This window comes from Erigeron canadensis, chromosome 8 (assembly GCF_010389155.1).
Source record: "Erigeron canadensis isolate Cc75 chromosome 8, C_canadensis_v1, whole genome shotgun sequence".
Taxonomy (NCBI): Eukaryota; Viridiplantae; Streptophyta; class Magnoliopsida; order Asterales; family Asteraceae; genus Erigeron; species Erigeron canadensis.
The window spans coordinates 41,938,129-41,962,101 of record NC_057768.1 but is presented as its reverse complement, the minus strand read 5'-3'; the positions used below and the strand labels follow the sequence as shown (position 1 = coordinate 41,962,101).

General features: G+C 34.9%; 4 protein-coding genes and 1 pseudogene across 4 annotated transcripts; all 5 read right to left on the bottom strand.

Annotated features, from left to right (window-relative positions):
• Positions 1 to 3,559: 3,559 nt before the first annotated feature.
• LOC122580151 (G-type lectin S-receptor-like serine/threonine-protein kinase At2g19130) lies at positions 3,560 to 5,469 on the bottom strand. The gene has a single exon (XM_043752422.1). The coding sequence runs from the start codon at positions 5,459 to 5,461 to the stop codon at positions 3,680 to 3,682; it is 1,782 nt and encodes a 593-aa protein (XP_043608357.1). The 5' UTR covers positions 5,462 to 5,469; the 3' UTR covers positions 3,560 to 3,679.
• Positions 5,470 to 7,029: 1,560 nt separating this feature from the next.
• On the bottom strand, positions 7,030 to 8,883 carry LOC122610884 (annotated as a pseudogene).
• Positions 8,884 to 12,152: 3,269 nt separating this feature from the next.
• Positions 12,153 to 14,876, bottom strand: LOC122580219 (G-type lectin S-receptor-like serine/threonine-protein kinase At2g19130). Its single transcript, XM_043752495.1, has one exon. The coding sequence runs from the start codon at positions 14,725 to 14,727 to the stop codon at positions 12,361 to 12,363; it is 2,367 nt and encodes a 788-aa protein (XP_043608430.1). The 5' UTR covers positions 14,728 to 14,876; the 3' UTR covers positions 12,153 to 12,360.
• Positions 14,877 to 15,339: 463 nt separating this feature from the next.
• LOC122580221 (5' exonuclease Apollo) lies at positions 15,340 to 17,223 on the bottom strand. Its single transcript, XM_043752497.1, has 4 exons — positions 16,932 to 17,223; positions 16,437 to 16,645; positions 16,139 to 16,246; positions 15,340 to 15,943 (listed from the first exon to the last, which is right to left on the bottom strand). Exons 1-4 carry the CDS (start codon positions 17,221 to 17,223, stop codon positions 15,341 to 15,343), a joined length of 1,212 nt encoding a protein of 403 aa, XP_043608432.1. The 3' UTR covers position 15,340.
• Positions 17,224 to 17,814: 591 nt separating this feature from the next.
• On the bottom strand, positions 17,815 to 22,549 carry LOC122610100. The gene is made up of 5 exons (XM_043783093.1): positions 22,391 to 22,549; positions 20,382 to 20,807; positions 18,831 to 19,950; positions 18,602 to 18,748; positions 17,815 to 18,518 (listed from the first exon to the last, which is right to left on the bottom strand). Exons 2-5 carry the CDS (start codon positions 20,430 to 20,432, stop codon positions 17,962 to 17,964), a joined length of 1,875 nt encoding a protein of 624 aa, XP_043639028.1. The 5' UTR covers positions 20,433 to 20,807; positions 22,391 to 22,549; the 3' UTR covers positions 17,815 to 17,961.
• Between the last annotated feature and the right edge of the window lie 1,424 nt (positions 22,550 to 23,973).

Here is a 23,973-nt window from a genome sequence, read left to right as displayed (position 1 = left end):
TTTTCACTTAAGGGACGAAAAATGAAAAACGTGCCAACTTCAGGCACGAAAAGTGTAATTTACTCTAATTTACATGGAAGAAAGTTTTTTTAAATTAAATTATTGATTTGATTTATGCAACCAAAAGTATCTCTGTGACTATTTTCGAACTACTTTCCCGACCACACTCAAAATGTTTTTTTCACTCAATGATCGGAGCTCAACCTTTTTTATATGGGATTGTTAACTAGTGTCTCTAATGCATTAATTAAGAAGCATTTAATGAAGTCTAACTTTCTTAAAATATGAAAATATGTATTAATTATTGACTTAAAAATAAAAATTGCTAAGTTGAATTAATACACTTTAAATATAATTTTTGATAAATAAGGAAATAACATGTTCATTAAATGTTCCCTAACTGTAACAACCAAACTTCATTTATAAAATATAAAAGTTATAAGATTTTTTTTTTTTCCCAGGTTTGCCACATGCTTATATGCATGTGCCACATTTTCTGACAAATTCTGGACAGTAGCAAATATGTGCCACATACAAGATTACATGTGCCACATATTCTGGCCTTCAGATTTTCATGTGCCACATTCAAAGTGTTTGTGCCACACAAAAGGTTTAAATCCGAACAGAACCTAAAATGTGCCACATACTTTTTCTGTACGTGCCACATATTTGTTGTTGGACGACAAAATGACCCATTTCGACATTTTTCAATTCTTGCAACCTATTCCAACTTAAAATCAACTTCAAAACTCATCATTTCTGAGTTCAACATATATTTGACATGAAATATGATACTTACATTCATAGTTTGACCAAAAGCACCAATGTACCACAAAACGGGTCATTAACCAAACCAAAAACCTAGTTACTTCATCATGACAACGTTATGAAATCCCATGACCCAAATTTTGACATATTTGCAGAAAATGCATACCAAGGCAACATGTTTACCCAAAAGACTTGTATCAAGAGCCATAATAGTCAAAGGGATTATCTACCACATTTACCCAAGTTGCCAACCTCCAAGATGGCCAAAATCTCTAACTTCAACTTCACTCGATCACTTCCTTGTTCTTGCTACTACCAACTCCTATAAAAAGGATTAACAACTAAAATATAAGCAACGCTTAGTGAATGAATACACATATAATCATAATCATGTCATTTCAACTTCGTGCATCAAGCACCATATAAGCCTAGCAAGCTAGCCCTTTTCATACAAATCAAGCAACATACATTCATTTTCAACATGGCCATGGATAATTTTGGCTAGTAGGAATTTACCCACCTACTAGCTCTTTCATACAATATGACTAGTAGGAATTTAGCCACCTACTAGTTCTCACAATCAAACAAACAAATGGGTCATAGGAATTTACCCACCTATGACCTCTAACAACAAGAACATGATTATATGCATATACACTCACCTCAATTTGGCTACTTGACACTATAAGGCTACAAGCTCAACAAGTTAATCTTCAATACCTATACATGAATAAACATTTAACATCTATGAGTTCCATGACTCAATTTCCTCACACACATAAGCTTGCCTTCATCAACTCTAACTTCTTGGTGTTTGGCTACTTCACACTTTTCCAACAAATCCAAATTCTTAAAAATAGAGTTTTATTTCATAATCACTAGCCAAACACCATAAAATATGAGATTCTTACCATAAGGGATTTTCATTATCAACATTCTCTTTCAACCACATTATCCATTTATCAAACAATGCCTTAGGGTTTACTTGAAAATCCCAATTAATAAAACCCCCCAAATTCTAAGATTATGAACCCTAATTTTAAATAACAAATAGAACTAGGGTTATGGAAATCAATATCTCAAGAATGAAAGACAAAGAATTAGGGCTATCAAATCACAATTCTTCCCCTTTTTCTTCCTATAAATTTCGGCCAGTTTGATAAATTATTCTAGAATTTCAATTTCTACTACAATAGGATATGATTGTTGTTATTATTCTAGAATTTCAATTCTTTAATTTGAGTTTCTATTGCATGGATTTGAAGAGAAATTGAAGATTCAATAAGAAAATAAGGAAGTAGTGGAAAGAGTTTGGTAAATGAGAAAGAAGTGGAAAATGTGGCTGGCTTAGTTCTTTGATAGCCACGTCCCATACTAATTTTAGTGGGTTTAATACCTACTAGCCACTAGAGTTCCAACTAAATTAACCCTTTAACTCAAAACAAAATACTAGGAAATTAATTTAGTGTCAAAACTACAAAAAGAGTTAGTTTTCTATTACCTTAAAATATTAGGATGTTACACTAACTAGTGTCCTTAACTAGTGTACTAGGGGCACTAGTTAGCAAATCCCTTTTTATATACACACATGATATGCTTTACAAAGTACCAACTGATATCATATATGTAATTATAGAATTCAGTTAAAGAAAAGACCAATATTTGGGCAAGTATTCAATCATCTATATTTGTCGATATACATATACATGATTTAATGACAGTGGAGGATGAAAATAACTTAATCCAATTTAACATAAGTGGCGAGGTTTTGTAGTGGTTTCTAAGTCCTCTCATGAGGCGAGAGTTCGAATCTCGCTTAGGGGGTAAGGTTTACCTTAATTAAACGTTGTGCCTTCTGTAGCGGTTTAATTAAGCGTTTTACTCCCCTGTGGTTCCCTGACTTCGTGGATCGGTCGCTGGTGACTGCCTGCCCGTATGGATGTAATGGCTAGCCGTCCCGTGACACAAACATTCAAAAAAAAAACCGTAAGTGGCCAAGTTCAAATATGATAAGTAGAAAGAAAATGGACTTATAGATATAGGCTATGTTTGGTAAAAGCTTTTGGGGAGCTTTAACTTTTAATTTTGAACAAAAAGCTCATATTGTCTTAAAAACTTTGTTTGGATGCAACTAGCTTTAGCTTTTATTTGACAGAAAAAGCTCCAAAATGAAACACTTCTTGAAGTAGCGTTTCAGGAACTTTAGCTTTTCGATGAAGCTTTTAGTCATTAAAAGTATACAAATACTTTTTAAAGTTGCAGGTACAGCTACCATACCAAACAATTCTAAAAAATAAAAGCTCTAGTTAACAACTTTGCTTAAAAGCTATAACTTACAGCTCCAACCAAAAGCTACCGCTACAAACTACAGCTACTAGCTACAACTATTTTAAAATTATATCGTTCGTTCAGCATCATATTTGAAGTCATAAATTATTGGTTGTTGGATCTCTGGTGGTTCAAAAGTCTTATGTTATAAATTTATTAAACAACTTAACCCACGCCAAACTAATTTAAAATTCGAAAAATAAAATAAAAATTGAAACCAAGCTCAACCCATGTGAAAATTTCAATCTTCATAATGCACATAAACAATAAAGATTAAGATATAGGTATACCCGTATACATAACAATGAATTAAGTTGGTTAATTTTAAAACATAAGTAGATTTTAAAAAATGTCATCAGTCATCATAGTCAAATAGTCGAGTGATATGGCATGTTGTCCGAGATTATTAAGGATTATCATCATCATCGGAAGTACACTAAAGGATTTTAATCACAAGCCAGCAACCATGATATATTAATTAAACATAGAAAGTCGATTTTCCCTCTAATCTATATGACACATTACAGATTTTAATATAGTAAAGAAAATAAAGGTCAATGCTTTCAAGAATTGCACTCTTTAACTAGGAGTTGCCAACCTGCGAGTTGCTGTGAACTTCTGATCTTCCGGTTGAGGAACACTCGATGAAGAAAAGAGTATGCTCTGACTTATCAGCAAAAAATTGGACCAACTGTGGAAGTGGAGGCATGTTCACATCCGAATCACCCTCAAGAATCTGTACAACCTGACTCATCGAAGGCCTGCTGTCTTCAGCATCTTGGATACACCAATATGCAACTTTGCATATTTTTGTGACTTCTTTAACACTGGCCTCTCTGTTTAACCTGCTGTCAAGTAAGCTGAGAATATCACCTCCAGCCAGAACAACATCTGCCGCCAAACTAGGGAAATATGTATAGCACGAATCTGCAGATTCCTCTGTATTTCTCTTGCCACATACTAATTCAAAAAGCATCATTCCGTAGCTAAAGACGTCTGCTTTGGCTGTGATAGCCACCCCTGATAACCATTCTGGTGCTAGATACCCTCTTGTTCCTCTCATAGTTGTCAAGACCCTACTAAAGTCTCGACCCACAAGCTTTGCCAAACCAAAGTCTGCAATCCTTGGGTGGAAATCGACATCTAAAAGAATGTTTTCTGGTTTTATGTCGCAGTGAATTATGCAGTCTATGCACTTCTCGTGAAGATAAACCAACCCTTTTGCAATTCCAAGTGCAATACCATACCTTGTTTTCCAATTTAAAACTTTTTTTTCTTGGAAAAGATGGGAATGTAGAGAACCTTCCGACATGTAATCATACACCAATAACTTGCTGTCACCTTCTGCACAGAATCCACGAAGACGTACTAGATTAACATGTTGAACAGTCCCGATTGTACTGACTTCGCTCCTGAATTGCTTTTCTCCTTGGTTGAAGCTTTCAAGTTTTTTTACTGCCACAGTGGATGAATCATGTAGTACCCCTTTGAAAACAGAACCAAAACCGCCACCTCCTAGTTTCTCTGAGAAATTTTTTGTAGCTACTTGCAAATCTCTGTAGGAAAACACCACCAACGATCCCTCCATTGTTGTTTTTTTAACGAACATCCTCTTTTTTCTATAAATTATGAGCACAAATAAACCTAAGACAAAAACCACGACTGCGATGGACCCAATTACAGCAACAATGATGACCTTATTATTCTTTTTATGACTTGGAAGATCTTTTGAAGCAACCTTGACATAGATTGATTTACCGTTAACATTATCTTCGGAGAGATTCAAGAGGTCTCCACCCCAAAGAGAACACTGATTATCTACGCTGGAGTAAGCATTACATGAGCACTCCCTCAGACAGCTAGCATGGCATTCTCCAGGACTTTTAACCGCAATAGACCTATTTGGAGGGAGACTCGTGACTTTGACCATGAGAAAGTCGAGCTTTCCCTCATTTTCCCCACAATCCAAGCTGGTTTTTCTCAAACACCCACCAGAGAAATCACTTTGATTCCAACTACTCTCTGATCTAGGCTGAAAACCAGTCAAACAACTACATACTGACGATCCACTCTGCCTGCAAGTGCCAAAAGACCCACATAAAGCATAGACCTTACATTGTGCTTCAGGCTGAGCCCAGATGATATTCCATTGTTTCGTAGAATCCGACCATGTTTGTAGCTGCAATTGACCAGCAACATCCAATATAAATCTAGCTACAGTGGAAGGATTATAGGGCGAATAGGTGAAGTAACTCTCATTCTCATCCGTATGATAGCTGTAATTATAAAATGGATTGACCATCAACGGATCCCAAGATCCAGTATCCCAATACTGTTTGGAACCATTCCATTTACTTACAACCATCGTTCGGAATGGATGAATCTCCACAGAGTAGAGTCCTATAGCAGGATCATCTCTGCTTTTCCATGAAGTGAGAGGCCGGCTTTTATTTGTTTTTTTCTTATAAGCAAGTTTTGCACCAGACATCCAAGTATCAGACGGGTGGTCAAAACTTTGCCAAACAGGTTCAATTGAATTTGACTCGTCTCTTAAAACTAAGTTACCATTATTAAGAATAACGGCTGCAGAACTGAAGTTCGTGGTTAAGGTGACATTTGTAGACCAAATTGGTAACTTGGACTCATTTAAGAGGACTAAGTTACCATCAACAACTTTTAACTCAGATTTGAACCTATCCAAAACGGGTGTTTCTCTATTTGCTACCCAAACGATGGTAGGTGTATTGGAAGAATACTTCTTATACCAGATGCCTATATAATAGTTAAGAGAGTTACCTGCTTTGAAAAAGCCCAACTCAAAGTTTTCACCTTCGGATATGATTGTGTTGTCTCCAGAGATGGAATCATTTGAAGATATCGTGTCAGCTCCATATGAGATAGAAACGATTAGACACAAACACACAAAGAACATAAATGACATTATAAATTTGGACAAGGAGAAATCTAAAGAGTGAAATATAGATATCACATATACAGAATCATATGAACATCATTCAATTTATAGAGAATCAAATTAATTCAATGTTTCTTTATAAAGCATTCAATTAACAACAAATAAAGGCAATGTTTACACACACATGGTGTTGTTGAAAGCGACTACGCATTTAAAAAAAATGTAAAACAACCACATAATGAGTGTTTATCCCTTAAAATGTCTACGGCATTGACCATATTTGATATATACATGTCTTCATACAGATTATTATAAGTCTATGCATGACATTGACGATATTGATTTTGACAACATATTGTTAAAAGTAGGGAATGGGCCAACAGCAACCCAACAAATAACTTGGACAATATGTCAACAACTGATGTTTTTTAATATATAAGATTGAAAACCAAAACAATTAGTCTTACTATTAGACTATTAGTCAAAATCTTGACAAGGATTATTGAAAACTCAATATCATTACTATAATTATATCTATTTTTAATTTTATTTTTCGCACATAATGCTTTACGCGTAGGAAGGAATTTAAGATTGCTGTGTGTCTTGATTCGCTTCCCCTGCAAAAGAAAAACAAAACAAAAAAAAATATAGTTATCCTCTAAAACTATTTTTCAACTTGATAGATCTAACTAGTATAATTTACGAGGAGTAAAATAATTTTACTTGATAAGTCACATCATCAGCAGTTTTCTTAATTATGTACATCTTATTAATAAACACACTTATGAGCATGATTTATTAAATGACCAATTAAAATTAGGATTACAAAACAAACTAACACCAATGCTCATGAATAAGCAGTTTTAGACAAATTAAGTTGTAAATGTAAATGCCACAAAAACATCAACCTTATAACTTAATTATTATTTCTCCAGAACAGTTTGTTTTTGTAGCGTATACTATGATACGACTTTAACATAAAAACTACCCTTATAGTATGACTCCAAGTATTGAATGACTCATAGCAGAAAACTAGGTGTGCGCTCCGGGTTCAACTTGACAGATTGAGGGATTGGGGGCATTTTCACATCTGAAACCCCTTCAAGAACTTGTTTCACCAGACTCATGGAACCCCGATTATCTTCCTCATCTTGAATACACCAATATGCAACTTTGAGTATTTTTGCAACTTCTGCAACATTTGCTTCCGTGTTTAATCTACTATCGAGTAGGCTAATTAGGATATCACCTCCAGCCATAACAACATTGGAAGCCAAACTAGGAAAGAACGTGAAACTCGAATTTTGAGATTGCTCTACATTTCTCTTACCTTGTACTATTTCAAAAAGCATCATCCCGTAGCTAAAAACATCTGCTTTGGCTGTGACAGTTCCCCCCAATAACCATTCAGGAGCTAGATTCCCTGGTGTCCCTCTCATAGTTGTCAAAACCCTGCTAAAATCTCAACCCATAAGCTTTGCCAGACCAAAATCTGCGATTGTTGGGTGGAATTCAGCATCTAACAGAATGTTTTCCGGCTTTATGTCAAAGTGAATTATACATTCTCTGCACTTCTCGTGAAGATACACCAAGCCTCTTGCAATTCAATATGCGATCTGATACCACATTTTCCAGCTTAAGACGTTTTCTTGTTTTTCATGGAAAAGATGGGAATTCAGGGAGCCATTTGGAATGAAATCATACACCAACAGCTTCTTGTTACCTTCTGCACAGAACCCACAAAGGTGTACAAGATTAACGTGTTGGATTGTCCCAATTGTGCTTCTCTCCTTGGCTAATGCTTTCGAGCCTTTTCACTGCCACCATTGATGAATCACGTAGTACCCCCTTAAAAACCGAACCAAAACCACCACTTCCTATTTTGTTGGAGAAGTTTTTGGTGGCTATTTGTAAATCCCTATACACAAAAGCCACCAATGATCCCTCCATGGTTGTTTTTTCAACCAGCGTCCTCTTTTTTCTATAGACTATAAGCAAAACTAAAGCCAAGACAGTAGCCACACCTGCAAGGGGCCCAACAACAATACCCACAAGGACCCATTTTTTTTTCTGTAGCTTGGAAGATCTTTAGCAGCAACTTTGAAGTAAATTGTTTTTCCATTAGCGTCGTCTTCAACGAGGTTCAAGAGATCCCCTTCCCAAAGCAAACATCGATTATAGATTATCGGTTCATGAACATAACGAACGAACATTCACGAACAGATTATCGGACGGTCATGAACGTAAATGAACGAACGAGAGCTTTGTTTATTTAACTAAACAAACGAACACGAACCAATTTCCCGCCGAACGGTTCATGAACTATTCGTAAATTGTTCAGTTCGTTTAGAGCCCTACTAATATGACATTTACCATTTTACCTTATTGACACTTTGACAGCTTCTTAATTTTGCTATGTTTTAAGGAAAATGATTAATAGATCTAAAACATAGATCTAAAGTTATGTCTAATGTTTTAGATGTTTGATATATGTATCATGAGTTTTATTTCTCAAAATCATTACCATTCATCATGCAATGTGTCATCATCTTGTTATTAGACCTATCTTTAGGCATGCCAATTAAACCTATTAATCATTATCCATGTTTTAATTATGATCCTTTTTTAACAACCATTTACATTTCGGCAACATGCCGAGAAAAGTGGTTACATCAAGTATATAAGAGTACTGCGTCATAATATTCACGACAACTTAATCTTTTTACAGTAAGATGACAACCATAAAAAATCCAAAAAATATAAACTTCCTCGCTCGCCGTCTTCCCCTTCAAACACTATATTGTTCTAATGTTTCCATAACACAACTACCAAATGAAGAAAATCACCTGTATCATCTTTTTATACTTAGCCATCACTTCAAAGAACACAGCTATTCCATCATCTCAACCGGAGAAACCAGTGTTAAATCAATCTGTAATCAAAATTTCAACCTATTCCATATTTCTTTAATAAATTTGCAGGAAACAAACAAGTGTGGAATAATATCGATACCATCCATACAAATGGAACATCTTACCGTGGAGACATCAATCCCACCTAGCATGGGAAGGTGTGAAGAAGATTAGGATATTTGGGTGGCGATTCCCTGCTGTTAACTCGTATTATGAATACGGTTTTACGCCATCCAATCCTATGATGATAGTGATTGTGTTAACAGTGATTTGAGGGACAATAGTCCAAGTGTTTTCTCTGATTGAGTTTTCTTGCTCTCTTGTTTTAATAAATTCTTTCATTCTTGTCTGTCACTATTTATAGTGAATATCCACAATGATTTGAGGGACAATAGTCCAAGGATGTATAAACGCAAAAAATTAAGTTAGACACAGATAGTGTATAAAGATGAACTATCATACACGAAGGATGTATAACCACGAAAATATTAAATTCACATGTCTCAAAACTATGTATTTTTTATACATATGAATTGGGGGCTTAATAGTGTACATACGATAAAATAGTATAATACGATATCAAAAATAATAATATATATCCAAAAGGAAAAATATCCATCCCAAAAGAATAAAATATTTCTAAAGGAATAATATCTATCCAAAAGAAATAAAATCTTTGTAACAGAATAAAATCTATCCAAAAAGAATAAAATCTTTCTAAAGGAATAAAATCTATCCAAAAGGAATAAAATCTTTTCAAAAGATTCTGAACATTCACTATAAATAGTGACAAACGAGAATGAAAGAATTCATTCAAACAAGTGAATAAAAGCAAGAGAGAACTCCACGAGAGAACTCCAAGAGAAAAAGAAGAAGAAAACTCTATCAGAGAGAATATTTGAACTATCATCCCTCAAATCATAGTTAACACAATCACTACCCTCACAAGATTGGATGACGTAAAACCGTATACATAATACGGTTACTAGCAGGGAATCGCTACCCAAATATCCTAAACTTTCTCACACTCCCCCATGCTAGGTAGCATGGAACTTTATTTATATAATGATATCAGATTACATACTCCCCAAACCGTAGGTATTAATCGACGTATTATCAGGTATTATGTATAAATTATTATAATACTGGGTATAAAAATATATATTGTATAAGAAAAAATTAAAAATAGAAGCCCTTTCTATGACTACCGCTTTATTCTATAACACACTCCTAGAAAGCAACGACCATGTCGCTCCAATAGCCCAAAACAATCCCCCCATAAACCACTTACTTGCATCATAAATCTATAATCCCTTATAAAACATATTAGACCATGTATTTTAAGAAATTAAAAAATCTTTTTAATATCCACATATTGTCCATAATTTACACATTACCTCTAATTCTATATCTCTAAACACAATCAGACAAACACCCTACCAAGATCTAACACACAGTCACTCTCTCCTTCCTATTTACACACACGCATATTGATTCCTCCCCCACTGTTTTATATTATCACCACCGTTTAACCGCCGCAACGGGCCGACACCAACACTCGTACGAGTATATTACTTTTGACATCTATTTATACTTTAACTTAATATATTAATTAGTTATCTAAAATTTATGTTATATTTTAATAACTTATAGTTTTTAGACCTGTATCAAATACATGGATTCTTTATCAGTTTATGACATATTAAATAATGTAATTCAAGAGAAGATGTAAAAGAAGAAACCAGTAAATTTAAATATGTAGAATGCAATTAAAATTATAAAAGCCAAACTAGTAAATTCAAATGTAAATAATGTAATGAAAATCAAAGTAACAAAGTACAATACAGGAATATTGACGAAAGTGTTTAACTGGCTCCTCTTATAATCAATATCAAGTCAAGACTTGTTGTTGTATTTGTTTTCTTAACAATATATTTAAACAAACTTTTTGTAGTTTTTTGTTGTGGTATTTGTATTTCATCAAAGCTTTGAATTATATAAAAGTAATATAATAAAATAATGATATAATTATTAATTCATATTAATCCAAATGTTGTAACCTCTTAATTAGTTATCTAAAATTTATGTTATATTTTTTTATAACTTATTATATATATAATTTTAATACACACATTCATATATGATTTATTTTTATGTCAAAATATAGCTAAAAATAAAAGGATCATGATCCGTACTGCATGACTTTACCTATCTAGGTACTATTATGTTAAAAAAAGTTATAAATTAAACATTTGAATTTGATAAACATACATATCTCTCCCTGAATTTTACATAATCCCTCCCTGAAATACATGTTTTACATAAGATAAAAACTGCATGTTTTACCTAAACTTTCCCCATAAATAATTTATATACAATAATTATAATTTAAATTTCCTAAAAGATTATATACAATAATAAAGTATATATAATTAGTTATAAAGCTAAAATGAAATAACTAACGATAGCTAAATGTTGAAATATAGATAAAGATAAATCATGCACAATGATATAATTTAAATTTTTTAAAAAAATTATATATAAATAAATTATAAAGCTAAAATGTAATAACTCAAAATAAACAAAGTGTATGCCTGATTACTTATTTCAAATAGTAACAAAACGGAAGAGGAGAAAAACAACTAAACAAGTCGAAGTTACATTTTCATGTAACAGTCATATTATAAACTCATTATGGTGGTACCCGGTGGGTATCAAAATTCATTGCTCATTAAACAATTTAGGTTTCTATTTGCTCTTATTTGCTAGCTCATTTTCATTTTTTTAAATTATTCTGTTGGTTTCATAATTTTCCACCCTATTTTTTTTTAGGAGGGGATTCCTTCAAGTTAATCTTAACATGACTAGTCATATTAAGATAATCTTGACCCTTAAATGAAAATCAAGGTCAAGATTAAGACATAATCTTTGAATATTGGTCATTTAACGCTCAAGATCTCCCCAACTTGGACTCAAGTTTTGAGGGAATCCTCACCCTTTTTTTAGCAACAATATTTTATTCATGCTATCTATCAGAAATGACTCAACGGATATTATTGAAACCATCAACTGATAGAAGTGAGTTTTTGGTTTTTAGGTCACTCAGGACAACTTAATTTATAGATTTCCAAAGAGAGCTTTTTGCAAGGCTCTAAGAACACCATACACACACGTACCCACCCACAAGAAGTTATTCATGCTATCTATCAGAAATGACAAAAGTCGAAAGATGCACCTTGAATAAAGGGTTACAATACTAAATATAAAAAAACAACATAAAAATAATTTTAGTACAACATTTTACAAATGCCAAAAATAAAATAAAAGATTTACTACAGTATATTTTCTCAATAGCAAACAAAAGTTAAGTACGCTGATTTAAACCGTCAATGATGCATTGTAAGACGTGATTATAACAAGGAACATACAAGATGCATGCTAGGAATTGCTCGCTGCCTGTGCGTTCCCATTCGATGATGACTCGGTGTAGAAAACAACATGTCCAGCGTTGTTTGTAAATAACTCGACTAATTGTGGGATTGGAGGTATGCTCACATCCAAAACCCCTTCGAGAATCTGTTCCACCGTACCCATGTTAGGCCTGCAGCTTTCCTCATCCTGGATACACCAACACGCAACTTTGCATATTTTTGTGACTTCCTCAACACTGGCTTCTCTGTTTAATCTACTGTCTAGTAGGCTAAGGATATCACCTCCCTCCGTAAGTAATTTGGCAACAAAACTAGGGAAGAATGTCGTACTTGAATCATTGTCAAATTGTTCTGCATTTCTCTTACCATGTACGAATTCAAAAAGCATCATTCCGTAGCTAAAGACATCTGCTTTGGCTGTGACAGCCACCCCTGATAACCATTCGGGTGCCAGATACCCTCGGGTTCCTCTTATACTTGTCAAGACCCTGCTGAAATCTCGTCCCACAAGCTTCGCCAGACCAAAATCTGCAATTTTGGGAATAAAATCGGCATCTAAAAGAATGTTTTCTGGCTTTATATCGCAGTGAATTATACAGTCTCTACACTTCTCATGCAGATACACCAACCCTCTTGCAATTCCAAGGGCAATCTGATACCTCGTTTTCCAACTTAAAACTACTTTATCATGGAATAGATGAGAATCAAGAGAGCCATTTGGCATGTAATCATAAACCAGTAGCTTAATGTTACCTTGTGCACAAAACCCACGAAGACGTACAAGATCAACGTGTTGGACGGTGCCAATTGTGCTGACTTCAGTCCTGAATTGCTTCTCTCCTTGGCAGATGCCTTCGAGCCTTTTCACTGCCACAATGGATGAATCACACAGTATTCCCTTGAAAACTGATCCAAAGCCACCTCCTCCCAGTTTATCAGAGAAATTCTTTGTAGCTACTTTCAAATCTCTGTATGCAAACGCCACCAACGATCCCTCCATTGTTGTTTTTTCAGCCAGTATCCTCCTTCTAATAATCACAAACGATATTAGAGCCAAGACAAAAGCCACACCTGCAATGGACCCAGCAACAGCACCCACAGGCAACCTGATATTCTTTTTAAGATCTAAGAGATCTTTAGAAGCAACTTTGATGTAGATTATTTCCCTGTTATCGTCTTCTGAATGATCCATAAGTTCTCCGTCCCATATTGAGCACTCATTATTAGCAATAAAGTAGCCATTACAGGAGCAACTGTTCAAACAGGCGGTACGGCATTCTCCAGCACTCCCAACTGCCACCGAACTATTTGAAGGGGGGCTGTTGACTTTAATCCTGAGAAAATCGAATACTTCCTCGTTTCTCCCACACTGCAGATCTGATTTTCTCACACACCCACCGGAAAAGTCACCCTGATGCCAATCACTTTCTGATCTAGGCGTGAAGCCAGTCAAGCAATTACAGAATGGCATTGTGTTCTCATTGCAAACACCAAAAGCACCACATAAAGCATAAACCTGACACTGCGTTCTAGGTTGATTCCAAAACAAATACCACTGTTTAATATCATCATTCCATGCTAGCATCTGAACTTGACCAGAAGCAGACATTACAAATCTGGATATGATGCTAGAATTATACATAGAATAAATAAAGTAACTCTCGTTCTCATTCTCATGATAGCTGTAATTATAAAGGAAACTCAACCTCATTTCAGGTATTTGGCTAAATCTTTCTCCAATCCAAGCACCGCTTGTCCAATACTGTTGGGAGCCATTCCACTTGCTTATATACTCTTTACTAGATGGAACAACTTCCATAGAGAAGAGCCCTACAGCAGGATTTGCTTCGCTTTTCCACGAAGTAAGAATCTGACTTTTCTTTGTTATATTATTATAAGCAAGTTTACTACCAGGCAACCATGTATCAACTGGGTGGTCAAAACTTTGCCAAACGGGGTCCACGGAACTTGACCCATCTGTCAAAACTAAGTTACCGTCGTTACGGATAACAGCAGTTGCAGAATTCATATTGATGGCGGTGGTGACATTGGTGGACCAAATATGGATCTTGGACTCGTTTAAGAGCACTAAGTTACCATCTACAATTTTTAGCTCAGAATTATATCTATCAGAGATGGGTGTTTCTCTGTTTGCTACCCAAACTATAGTGCGGGGATTGATAGATACCTTTTTATACCAAATGCCTATGTAATAATTAGAAGAGTTACCTGGTTTGAAGAAACCCAGTTCAAAGGTTTCACCATTGGATATTATTGTGTGGTCACCAGATAAAGGCTGGTTTGCAGATATGGTATCCGTTCCAGATGAGAAAGAAATGATGAAACAGAAACACAAGAGGAGCAGAAACCCCATTGAACTGTTTTCTTTTTTATGTTAAGCAGGTCACTGATACAAAATTTGGAAAAGGGGAGAAGAAGAAGAGATGGAAATATCATAACAGATACATTACCACAATCAGGTTTTATAGAAGTGACAATTTAGTACCATCGGTTACCAGTCAAAATCGAATATAGCAATCTAACGTGCTAAACCCACTTAAAATATAAACATAGAAGTCAAGTCAACTTAAAAAGACTCATGGAAGACTCTTAAAACCTACAATGAACTTGAACCAAAAAGGAGGGAAACAGAAGCCAACAATGGAATGGTTCAACAATCAGCAATTTCCACACGTTACTGCTCCCATCACATTTATAATTTCAGAGTCAACTTCTACATGGTGGGACTGAACATCCTTATTTGTTCCATTAGGTCCAAACAAATCAGGGACCAGACACATCTATGGGTCCTTCTGTATACTTTATCATGTGGGTTTATCTTGTGAGCCACTAAGATTATTCTCTACCCTACCTCTAATTACTTCGGTCCCTACTAAATTAAAGAGACAACTAACTTAATTGGCACAAAGAGTTTAGTAAATGATTAATCATCAAATTTATGTACATTGGTTAGCTTATTGCCACATTCAGACATTTAACACAAATGATACTTTTTTATCCTTCTTTTTCTTTCGTTTCTCCTCAGTAAAATTATCAGAAGTAGACTTACATATGCCTTCAACTCTTTCCCTTTCTTCCTCAATCAGATGTTTTTGATACAAACTCGATGTTCCATAAATATTGCGAAGATGGTAACAAGGATCAATGTAAGACAACGATGAAGACACGATACCTTTAACGTTGTTTGGGCAAAGAAACTTAACAAACTCCACTATCTCTGGGAAGCAGGAGTGATCAGAATATGGAACTGTGTAGATGTACTGATGGTGTTTTTCGATATTATTTGTATATCTATTTCGTATATTTCTATGAAAATCGATGTCCATCTCTGTCTCCTTTAAAAAATGACCAGAATATTCATCCTTGCTTCCAACTTTCTTTAGTCCCCACGAAAAACCAGATGGCATAATTCCAATAGTGGGGCGCATAGTATTCAATCCTTCTAAAGTTTCAACAGAAAAACTATAACGAGGAACAGCTCGCACTCTTGTCAAGGTGGTTTTGGTAGTAAAATTATCATGTAGACCTAGGAGATGCATAGTCTGCAACCGCTCTGGCCATACCCATATCTACCATAAAATAATTATAAACAGAAATCTCATCAGCTCATACTTACTTGGCATAGATGAGTGACAAAAATATACACAAGGGCCTTAAAAAGGTATTACATATGCATGGACAATAAAAGTTAGACCAACAAATATATACACACACACACACATTATTGCATGAAGTTATAACACAATTAGTTAGTAATCAGTTACCTTTAGATTTAGCATTTTTGAGATGTAGAGCAATAAATCCTCTTTCCCCAATGTGTCTACACCAATGATGATGTCATGTTCAGGATAAGAGTTAATGATATTGACTACCTGGAGACAGTTTACAATAGAACAACATAAAAAACATTCCTATGCTACTCTGTAACATAAGTAAAGTTTTGAACGGAAAATACAATACAAGGATTTCTAATGCAACTCTGGTTAACTCACTGCAGTGACTTACAGGACACCAGAAAAGTAGAATCGGTATTTTAATAATTGTACCAGAACAGAACTTCACCTGCTGAGCTGCGACTTCCCGTGTAGGAAAAGAGTAGGACGGGTTGCAATACGTGTTGTCTATGTAAAGGGTATCAACTTTGTCATTCTTGAGAGCACTAAGTAGCATCTTCTTTCCCATCTGCGCAATCTTACATGTTAATTCCCAGCGAAAATCCCCTGTGTAAAGCATTGTCCCAAACTCACCACGGAATAGATACATAACTGCACCTGTCAACATAGCAAAGGAACAAAAAAAAAGAACTAATAAACCTTACATTCCGAAAAGGATAATGCAAAGAATTCAAATTAAGACCATGTTTTATGCAACAATGTGACTGTATATCTATATATATAAAAAACTCACTGTATATATAATTAGTGTGGGGCATATAGACTCTAAAAACATAAAATCGATACAATTATTATTAGAGATTATCTATATATACATATATATATAGATAAAGGAGGTATATGAAAACCACGGAAACAAGTAAAGAGGGGAATTATTTATTACCGGGGCAGTGGTTGGCATCAATGGCCATAAATTGAGCATTAGTTTCCGATCCAGACGACACCGAAACGAGAGACAACGGGTACCATCGACCGACGTCGACAATGCGGAGCAAGGAGAGGTCGAAACCCGGGAATTTAGGAGGGATGAGGCGGGCAGTAATGCGAGTACAATAGAGTGGGCCGTGGTTCCAAACGGGGGATAAACCGAGGGTGTGATCCGCGTGAAGATGTGATAAGAAGTAAGCTTGACTTCCTTCTTCCCATCGATCCACTGATATCATTCCCTTCTCCATTTCTTTTATTCTTCTTTCTTCTGCCATTTTCATATTTTTTGATTAGGGTTTAAAATGATGATTGCCCAATTTTCATTTGGCGGGTTTTCTTTTAGCTTCTGAATATTTTTTTCCAAGTCTAATATACCAAACATTAAACCAAAGCCAAATTTCGATTAAATTTTTATTTTAACTTTATATGTATTGTTTTATGGTCTATTTTTTTTAATTTTAAAACAGACTACGAGTATATGAAAAATCATAAGTAATTTGATTTACATCAAAATATGTTATACCCATTAGTTAAAAATAACTTAATATTAAATAAAATTTATGATTTATTTACTTTTTCAGTTTATAAGTTTTTAGTGGTATCTATGAGATTTTTATTTGCTAAAACTTTTGAAGGAATTTTGCTAATAGTCATGTCTCATAATTTTAAAATGGTTTGACTTGTTCATGATTAGTTAGGCTTTTTTCGATTTTAACTTTCATATTCTTCAAATTGAAGAAACTGAAAAAACTATAAACGGGAACATTGAACGCGGTCTTCATGAATCACAGGTAGGTCAGTATTAACGCATCAACTTCCATCACAAACAAGACAAAAAGGAACACAAAAATGAATGATTCAATGCTTGAGGTTCCCATACATAACCAAACTTATAATGAAATCATAATGTCACAACAAATAAGGCAAGTCCAAAATCCATTAAAGAAAACACACCCAAGATTCATAGTTTTCATTCTTCTTCCCTCTCAAACAGCTTTCAGCAATCCTTCACTGTGAGTCCTTCGCATCCCAAGATCCGGCCTAAAGCTCACAAGTTTGCTGCTTACATCGGGAAACTGATGCCTGTCACTCGTCACCTTGACCCCACTTGGAGGAAGCCTCACATGCCGTCCACGACCACTCACTGCTTGACTCTTCCGACCATGAGTCGACTTTTTTGATTCTGACCTGCGATCAATTTGATGTGCAGCAATACCGAGTCGAGCAGCTCTGTCGGCCGAGTCTTTAATGGCACCAGTTTTGAGCGATTGTCTGTTGTAGTAAGCAAGATGAGGGAGAAGACCAAGAAGGAATTTCTTGAGTTGCTCATCTCCTATGTTTTTCTGGGCAGGGTTGCCCTCCAGGCTTACGGCTTGTAAGGAATTGTAATTGGCCGCTAGCTGCCCTAAATTTTTAGTCGTAGACAGCTTGTTGAAACGCAGATCCAAGACATTCAGTTTCAAGAGGCGATGTAGACCCTCCACCTCGCTTATCTTGTTTCCCGCTAAATATAGTTCTTTCAAAGAAGAGCACGATGCAAGACCTATCAACCACAGAAACTTCTCCGTTTACTTCAAGGAAATAAATCTTAACTGGCAAACATAAATTGATATAAAAAGTACATACCATGCCCGATTCTGATAATCCGGTTATAACTAAGATCAAGTACACGCAATCTGGTGAGTTCTCGGAGGCCTTCAATAGTGGAAATACTGTTCTTTGACAAATTTAGAATATGGAGTCCACGAGGAAGTGCACCAGCAGTAATCCTCACTAATTGAACAAATATAATACAATCACTAAACAAAACAGTTACATGAATAAAAGATCAAACCACACAAGGTAAGATTCACACCTATTGAATTTCCAGACAAATTAAGCGCTCTAAGGCTTGAGAAGGCACTCAGAAATGGGATCACAACTAAACCATGATTTGCAAGCTGAGCTGTGGTAGCCGAGGCACTCAAAGAAGAAATGTATCTTTTAGCTGCATCCATACCCAAAACAGTCTTAGCATCGTTTTTTGGAGCTGACATTGGGTCCAAGATAGTGCTTTTAATAGCATGTTCCCCAAGTTCATCATGGTCCTTAAGCATGTCGGTTTCTTCCAATGATGAAGAATGCTGAAGATCCATAACCCATTTCTCAATACGTTTAATCTTGAAATCCTCATTAGGCAATTCATCCCACTGACAATCTGAATAATCTTCTTGGATACCTTTACCCTTGCCCAGTTCATCGACAGCAGGGACAATCCAGTCTTTTGCCGAACCCTCGTAGTCATATGCATCATTTCCATCACCATCGGCATCCTCACCATCAGTTTTGTCAGCGTGACCTGCACTATCATTTTCTATTTCCCGCCCTGGTGTTTCACCGCCATCAGATTTATCATTCTGCCTCATATCTAAAGCATTCAAGTCCTCAGAAGATCGAGATTGATGAACATGACCCAAATGCATATATGGCAAGGAGTTTGATTTCACAATGGTGTGCGGGGTGCATGGTGTACAAACACTAGAACCACCAGAGCACGCACCAGAAAACTGAGTCTCCGAGTTATCACCAAGTTCTTTCTCAGATTGTTGCAAGTGATCGGGGGATAATTCAGATGCGAGATTAACCATATTTGAACTAATCTGAGGAGAAACAGATGGCTGTACATTCTGATACTCGTCTCCACTGCCATGAGAAGGAGATGACTGTCCACCTGATGTAATGTCCTGATAATGTGCTAGGCCACTTCCAAGAGAGATACTCTTCCTCATTTTTCTGATTTCATGGACACGTTCACTGTCAGTATCATTCATGCTTTTAAGTCCTTCAGATTTCCAATCTTGACCCATAGAAGACGGAGATGGATTAGCATCATTGCCTTCAGGAACTTTAGAAAAGGGGGGATCTTTCTTAGGTTTAGTTCTGTCGTAATCTTCAAAAGTTTTTTGCATTGCTTCGGTAGACAAGTGAACAGTTTTCTGCACATATATAAATGATGATATCGTCAATAGCTAATGGGTGTACATTACTCATTTACTTAAATGGGTTCATCCAGGTTACATTACATCTCAACTATACTCCAACATAAAATAAGAGAAATAGCCACAAAAAAAAACGGGATGATAGTTGTCCAAAGTTCATCTATTAAGCATACAAGCTCCTAAATTGATTTGTACGGAAAAAGAGACAACAAGTGATATACAATATAGTTATTTAAATATGCAACACACTAGTTATTTATACATCAAAATAAAATTATAAGCTTATAACATCAAGTATATAAGGTCAACACAATCCACCTGTTTTGACCCGTTACCCAAACAGCCCATTTTTCCTCCTCTGGAGCATACAATAAAACTACAATGAAAACCATTGATTTCGTTTCGCAATAAAAGATTTGAATGCTCACCTTTGGTTTCTGAGAATTGATAGGAGAATGGAAGCATGAGAATCTAAACATTTTGGTCAAACCAGCTGATTTGACTTGCGTATTGCTGACTTTCAAAAGTATCTTTACAACGAACTCAATGATATACTACATCTAGAAGGTTGATAAAATATTGAAACAAATGTATATAACTCGATATAAACTTGTCAGAAAATAGTGGCCTTAGCCGTAGTCAAGTGATAAGCCGACTGAAACACGGCGCAGTCTCCATATATGTGAGGATCTTGATCTTCTCAATACGCAAAGTAGAATTACTCCTTCATTATTATCGCCCACCACTTGTCTAGTGGTGCGTGCACAGTTTAGATTTGTTGTATCTGCCAGACTGAATTAACTCCTTCGGGTCCTATTGGATCCCACTTTTTGACATGCGTGAGAGACAAGTGCCTGATATACAAATTAAAACATCAAAAAAATACAGTTAACTAACAATGAACAATAAAGCCATTAGCGAGCACAGACAAACTCATTAACTACTTGCACAAGGATAGGAAAATAACAATCCTTCAATAAAGTTAGCAGACATGATATGAGAAACGTGTGACCCAAATTCAATCCCAACATCTTATTTTGTGATAATGACGGAAAACAAAAAAGATAACTTCTACATAAGAACTGTGCGTATGGTATCTATAATTTCAACACCCCACCCCCCACCCCGGGGCCAATACATGTATGGGCTCAATAATATAATTAACATCATTTAAATCCTATGAGTTACCAATTATTCAATTATTGAACCACAACAAACGTGTTGCAGTGATACGATGTGCTCAAACAGGTGCATCATAGACATCAAGTTTCACTGATTATAATCTGTTAAGATAGTGTACTTTTGTATCTGCACATCAATTTATATGTGTCTATGTGTGTGTACCTTACTTGCTTAGCATGCTGATTATGTAAAGCCTGACAAAAGCTAACTTTATATTCAAGATAAAAAAGACACCATTCCTGTAACCACAACCAACTAATCAATGAACTAACTACACAACACAAAACTTCGTACATCGAACAACCCCTCGTGAGTCAGGCACCTAGCCATCAATTTTTTGGTGGATTATTATTTGAATACAGATTCATACATCAACACAAGCAAACACTTTCCTTGTTTCTACTTTTACATACACTACCCCATATATATAACACCAAACAATTACCAACAAAAAGACATCATCGAATTGTCCTTTTTCTTCCAAGCTTACTTCTTAACTTTTACCCTCAAAATTCCTAACTTCATAATCCATCTCTCACAAAACTATCATCCCCATCAAGTAACCAATAATAATTATGTAAAGCCTGACGAAAAGCAAACTTTCTATTCGTGATCAAAAAGAAACCATAACCACAAGTCCACAACCATCTAATCAATAAACTAAACACACAACACAAGATACGTACATCAAACGGCCCCTCATGAGTCAGGCACCAAGCCGTCACTCTTCTGGTGACTTGACTAAAGTTTCAAACATCAAAACAAGCAAACACTTGATAACTTTAACCCTCAAAATTCCTATTTTCAAACCCCATCCCTCTCAAAACGATTGTGCGTATCAAGTAAAAATTACAGTTTTCTTAAACTACTAAGCTTTTTAGTTATTTCGGACCGAAACAAGTGAATTTTTAGGTTTTCAGTCAATATTTCAATTTCAACCATATTCAATGGAACAGTAACATACTTGTATATATGTGTGTATATGTATATATATATATTTGTTCCTATAATTCCTATAACTCTAATAACACAAGCAAAATATGTAAACACGTTGTATTAGCAGAATTCATAGACAATTTCAACAAAGCTATAACAGATAATGAGCTAATAAACATATAAATACATTCTATATAAACTTAACTACTCGAAATCAATGTTAAACAGCATGAAACCCCAATATAAGTAATATATATATAATATAGATATATATAACACATAATACAATTAATAAATAATAATAAGATAGAGATCAAACCTCTTTATAGCCAGATTTGATGTAAGAAAAATTTATTTATTTCGGTGAAATCGGAATAACAAGAGTATAAAAGAAATTTAGAGATTATTGATTGACTTTGAAAAAAGAAAAAGATTATATGAAATGAAGAAGATAAAAATAGAGCAGGCGAATATAAAGAGAAAAAAAGAAGAAATTGATTTTGATTTTGATTATGAGAAGAAAGAAAGTATGAAAAAATGGCTGGTTGAGATTTGTGGGATATATGAACGGCGTTGGTTAGAGTTTGTTATTATGGAGATAGTACGCAATCTGTGAAAAAATAAAATATCTTCTTTCTAGGTTGGTAATAATAATGCCTGATTTTTCTGTAGATTTATTACTGTTAATTAATATTATTATATCATTAATTGTGTGTTAATGTGAGAAGGATAAATGCATGATTTGCTTTTATTTTTAAGAATAACCTTTTTTATCTTTTGGCAGAATAAGAATTTTTTTTTTTTATGCAATAAATATTATTATTGCAAAGATATAAAGATTTGTTAATTATTTTACATGTAAAAAGAATATCGGAAGCAATAAAAATGACGATATTATGGAGGCTTACCTTTTATGTAATTAAGGTAATCAAAAAGAGTAATCTTTTTTAGAGTTGAAAAAGACAAAGTTTCACCTATGTGGTATTTTATGATCTATTCTGAACTTCTCTAAATATCTCAATATTATGTTTAACAGGGTTCAAATTTAATACCTGTTGCAAAAATTACAACATGTAAACTTGTTAAGCATCAGAGATTATTTGGTACGAGTTTTCATTCTTCATTAAAAGATCTCTTTAGATCCTTAACGTACATCTTCTTTTTACTTCCTTTGTTTACCTACTTATGGATCATTCAGAAGTGGTGGTCTTTGACCACATTTAAGTACATTTTTTCATACCAAATTGGAAAGTCATTGACTAATCTCTACTAAATTATAAAGCATTTGTACTTTTTAATTTTTAAACTTTACACAAGTAAAAACTTCAAAATACCCCTATCACTTATTCATAATACCCTTAGAATAAATCTCAACCCGGCAATTTTTTTCAACTAGCGCTTAAGCTTTCAAGTTTAAAAATGCAATTTTTTTTTCGAAAAGTAAACTTTTATTCATACTCACCCCGGCAAAACGCCGACGGTTATATACAAATAATTACAACAACTTGAAATTACACCAATCCAACCAACTAATACTATGACGTTTCGATCGGTTCTTATACTAAAGAAACCCGAGGGATTTAATATCTTGAATAATTTAAGAGGTGTTGCTCCTGTTGTATTTTCAAATAACCCAGCAGCTTGTCATTATAATGCCCCTGATTGCCTATTTTTCCTCACTACTCTTCCCCCTAAGTTCATGAAACTCAAGTAGATCCTTGACATCAAAAACAAAGAATGACATGGTTCTGCACCACTCGCTAATGGCATGCCATACCTCCGCTGCAACACTACTCTCACAGAAAAGGTGACTGACTGTTTCAGGTTTCTCTCAACAAAGTACACAATCTAAATCCTATAATTACAATTTCGCTCACTAAGAGCACACACGGTTGTGATACG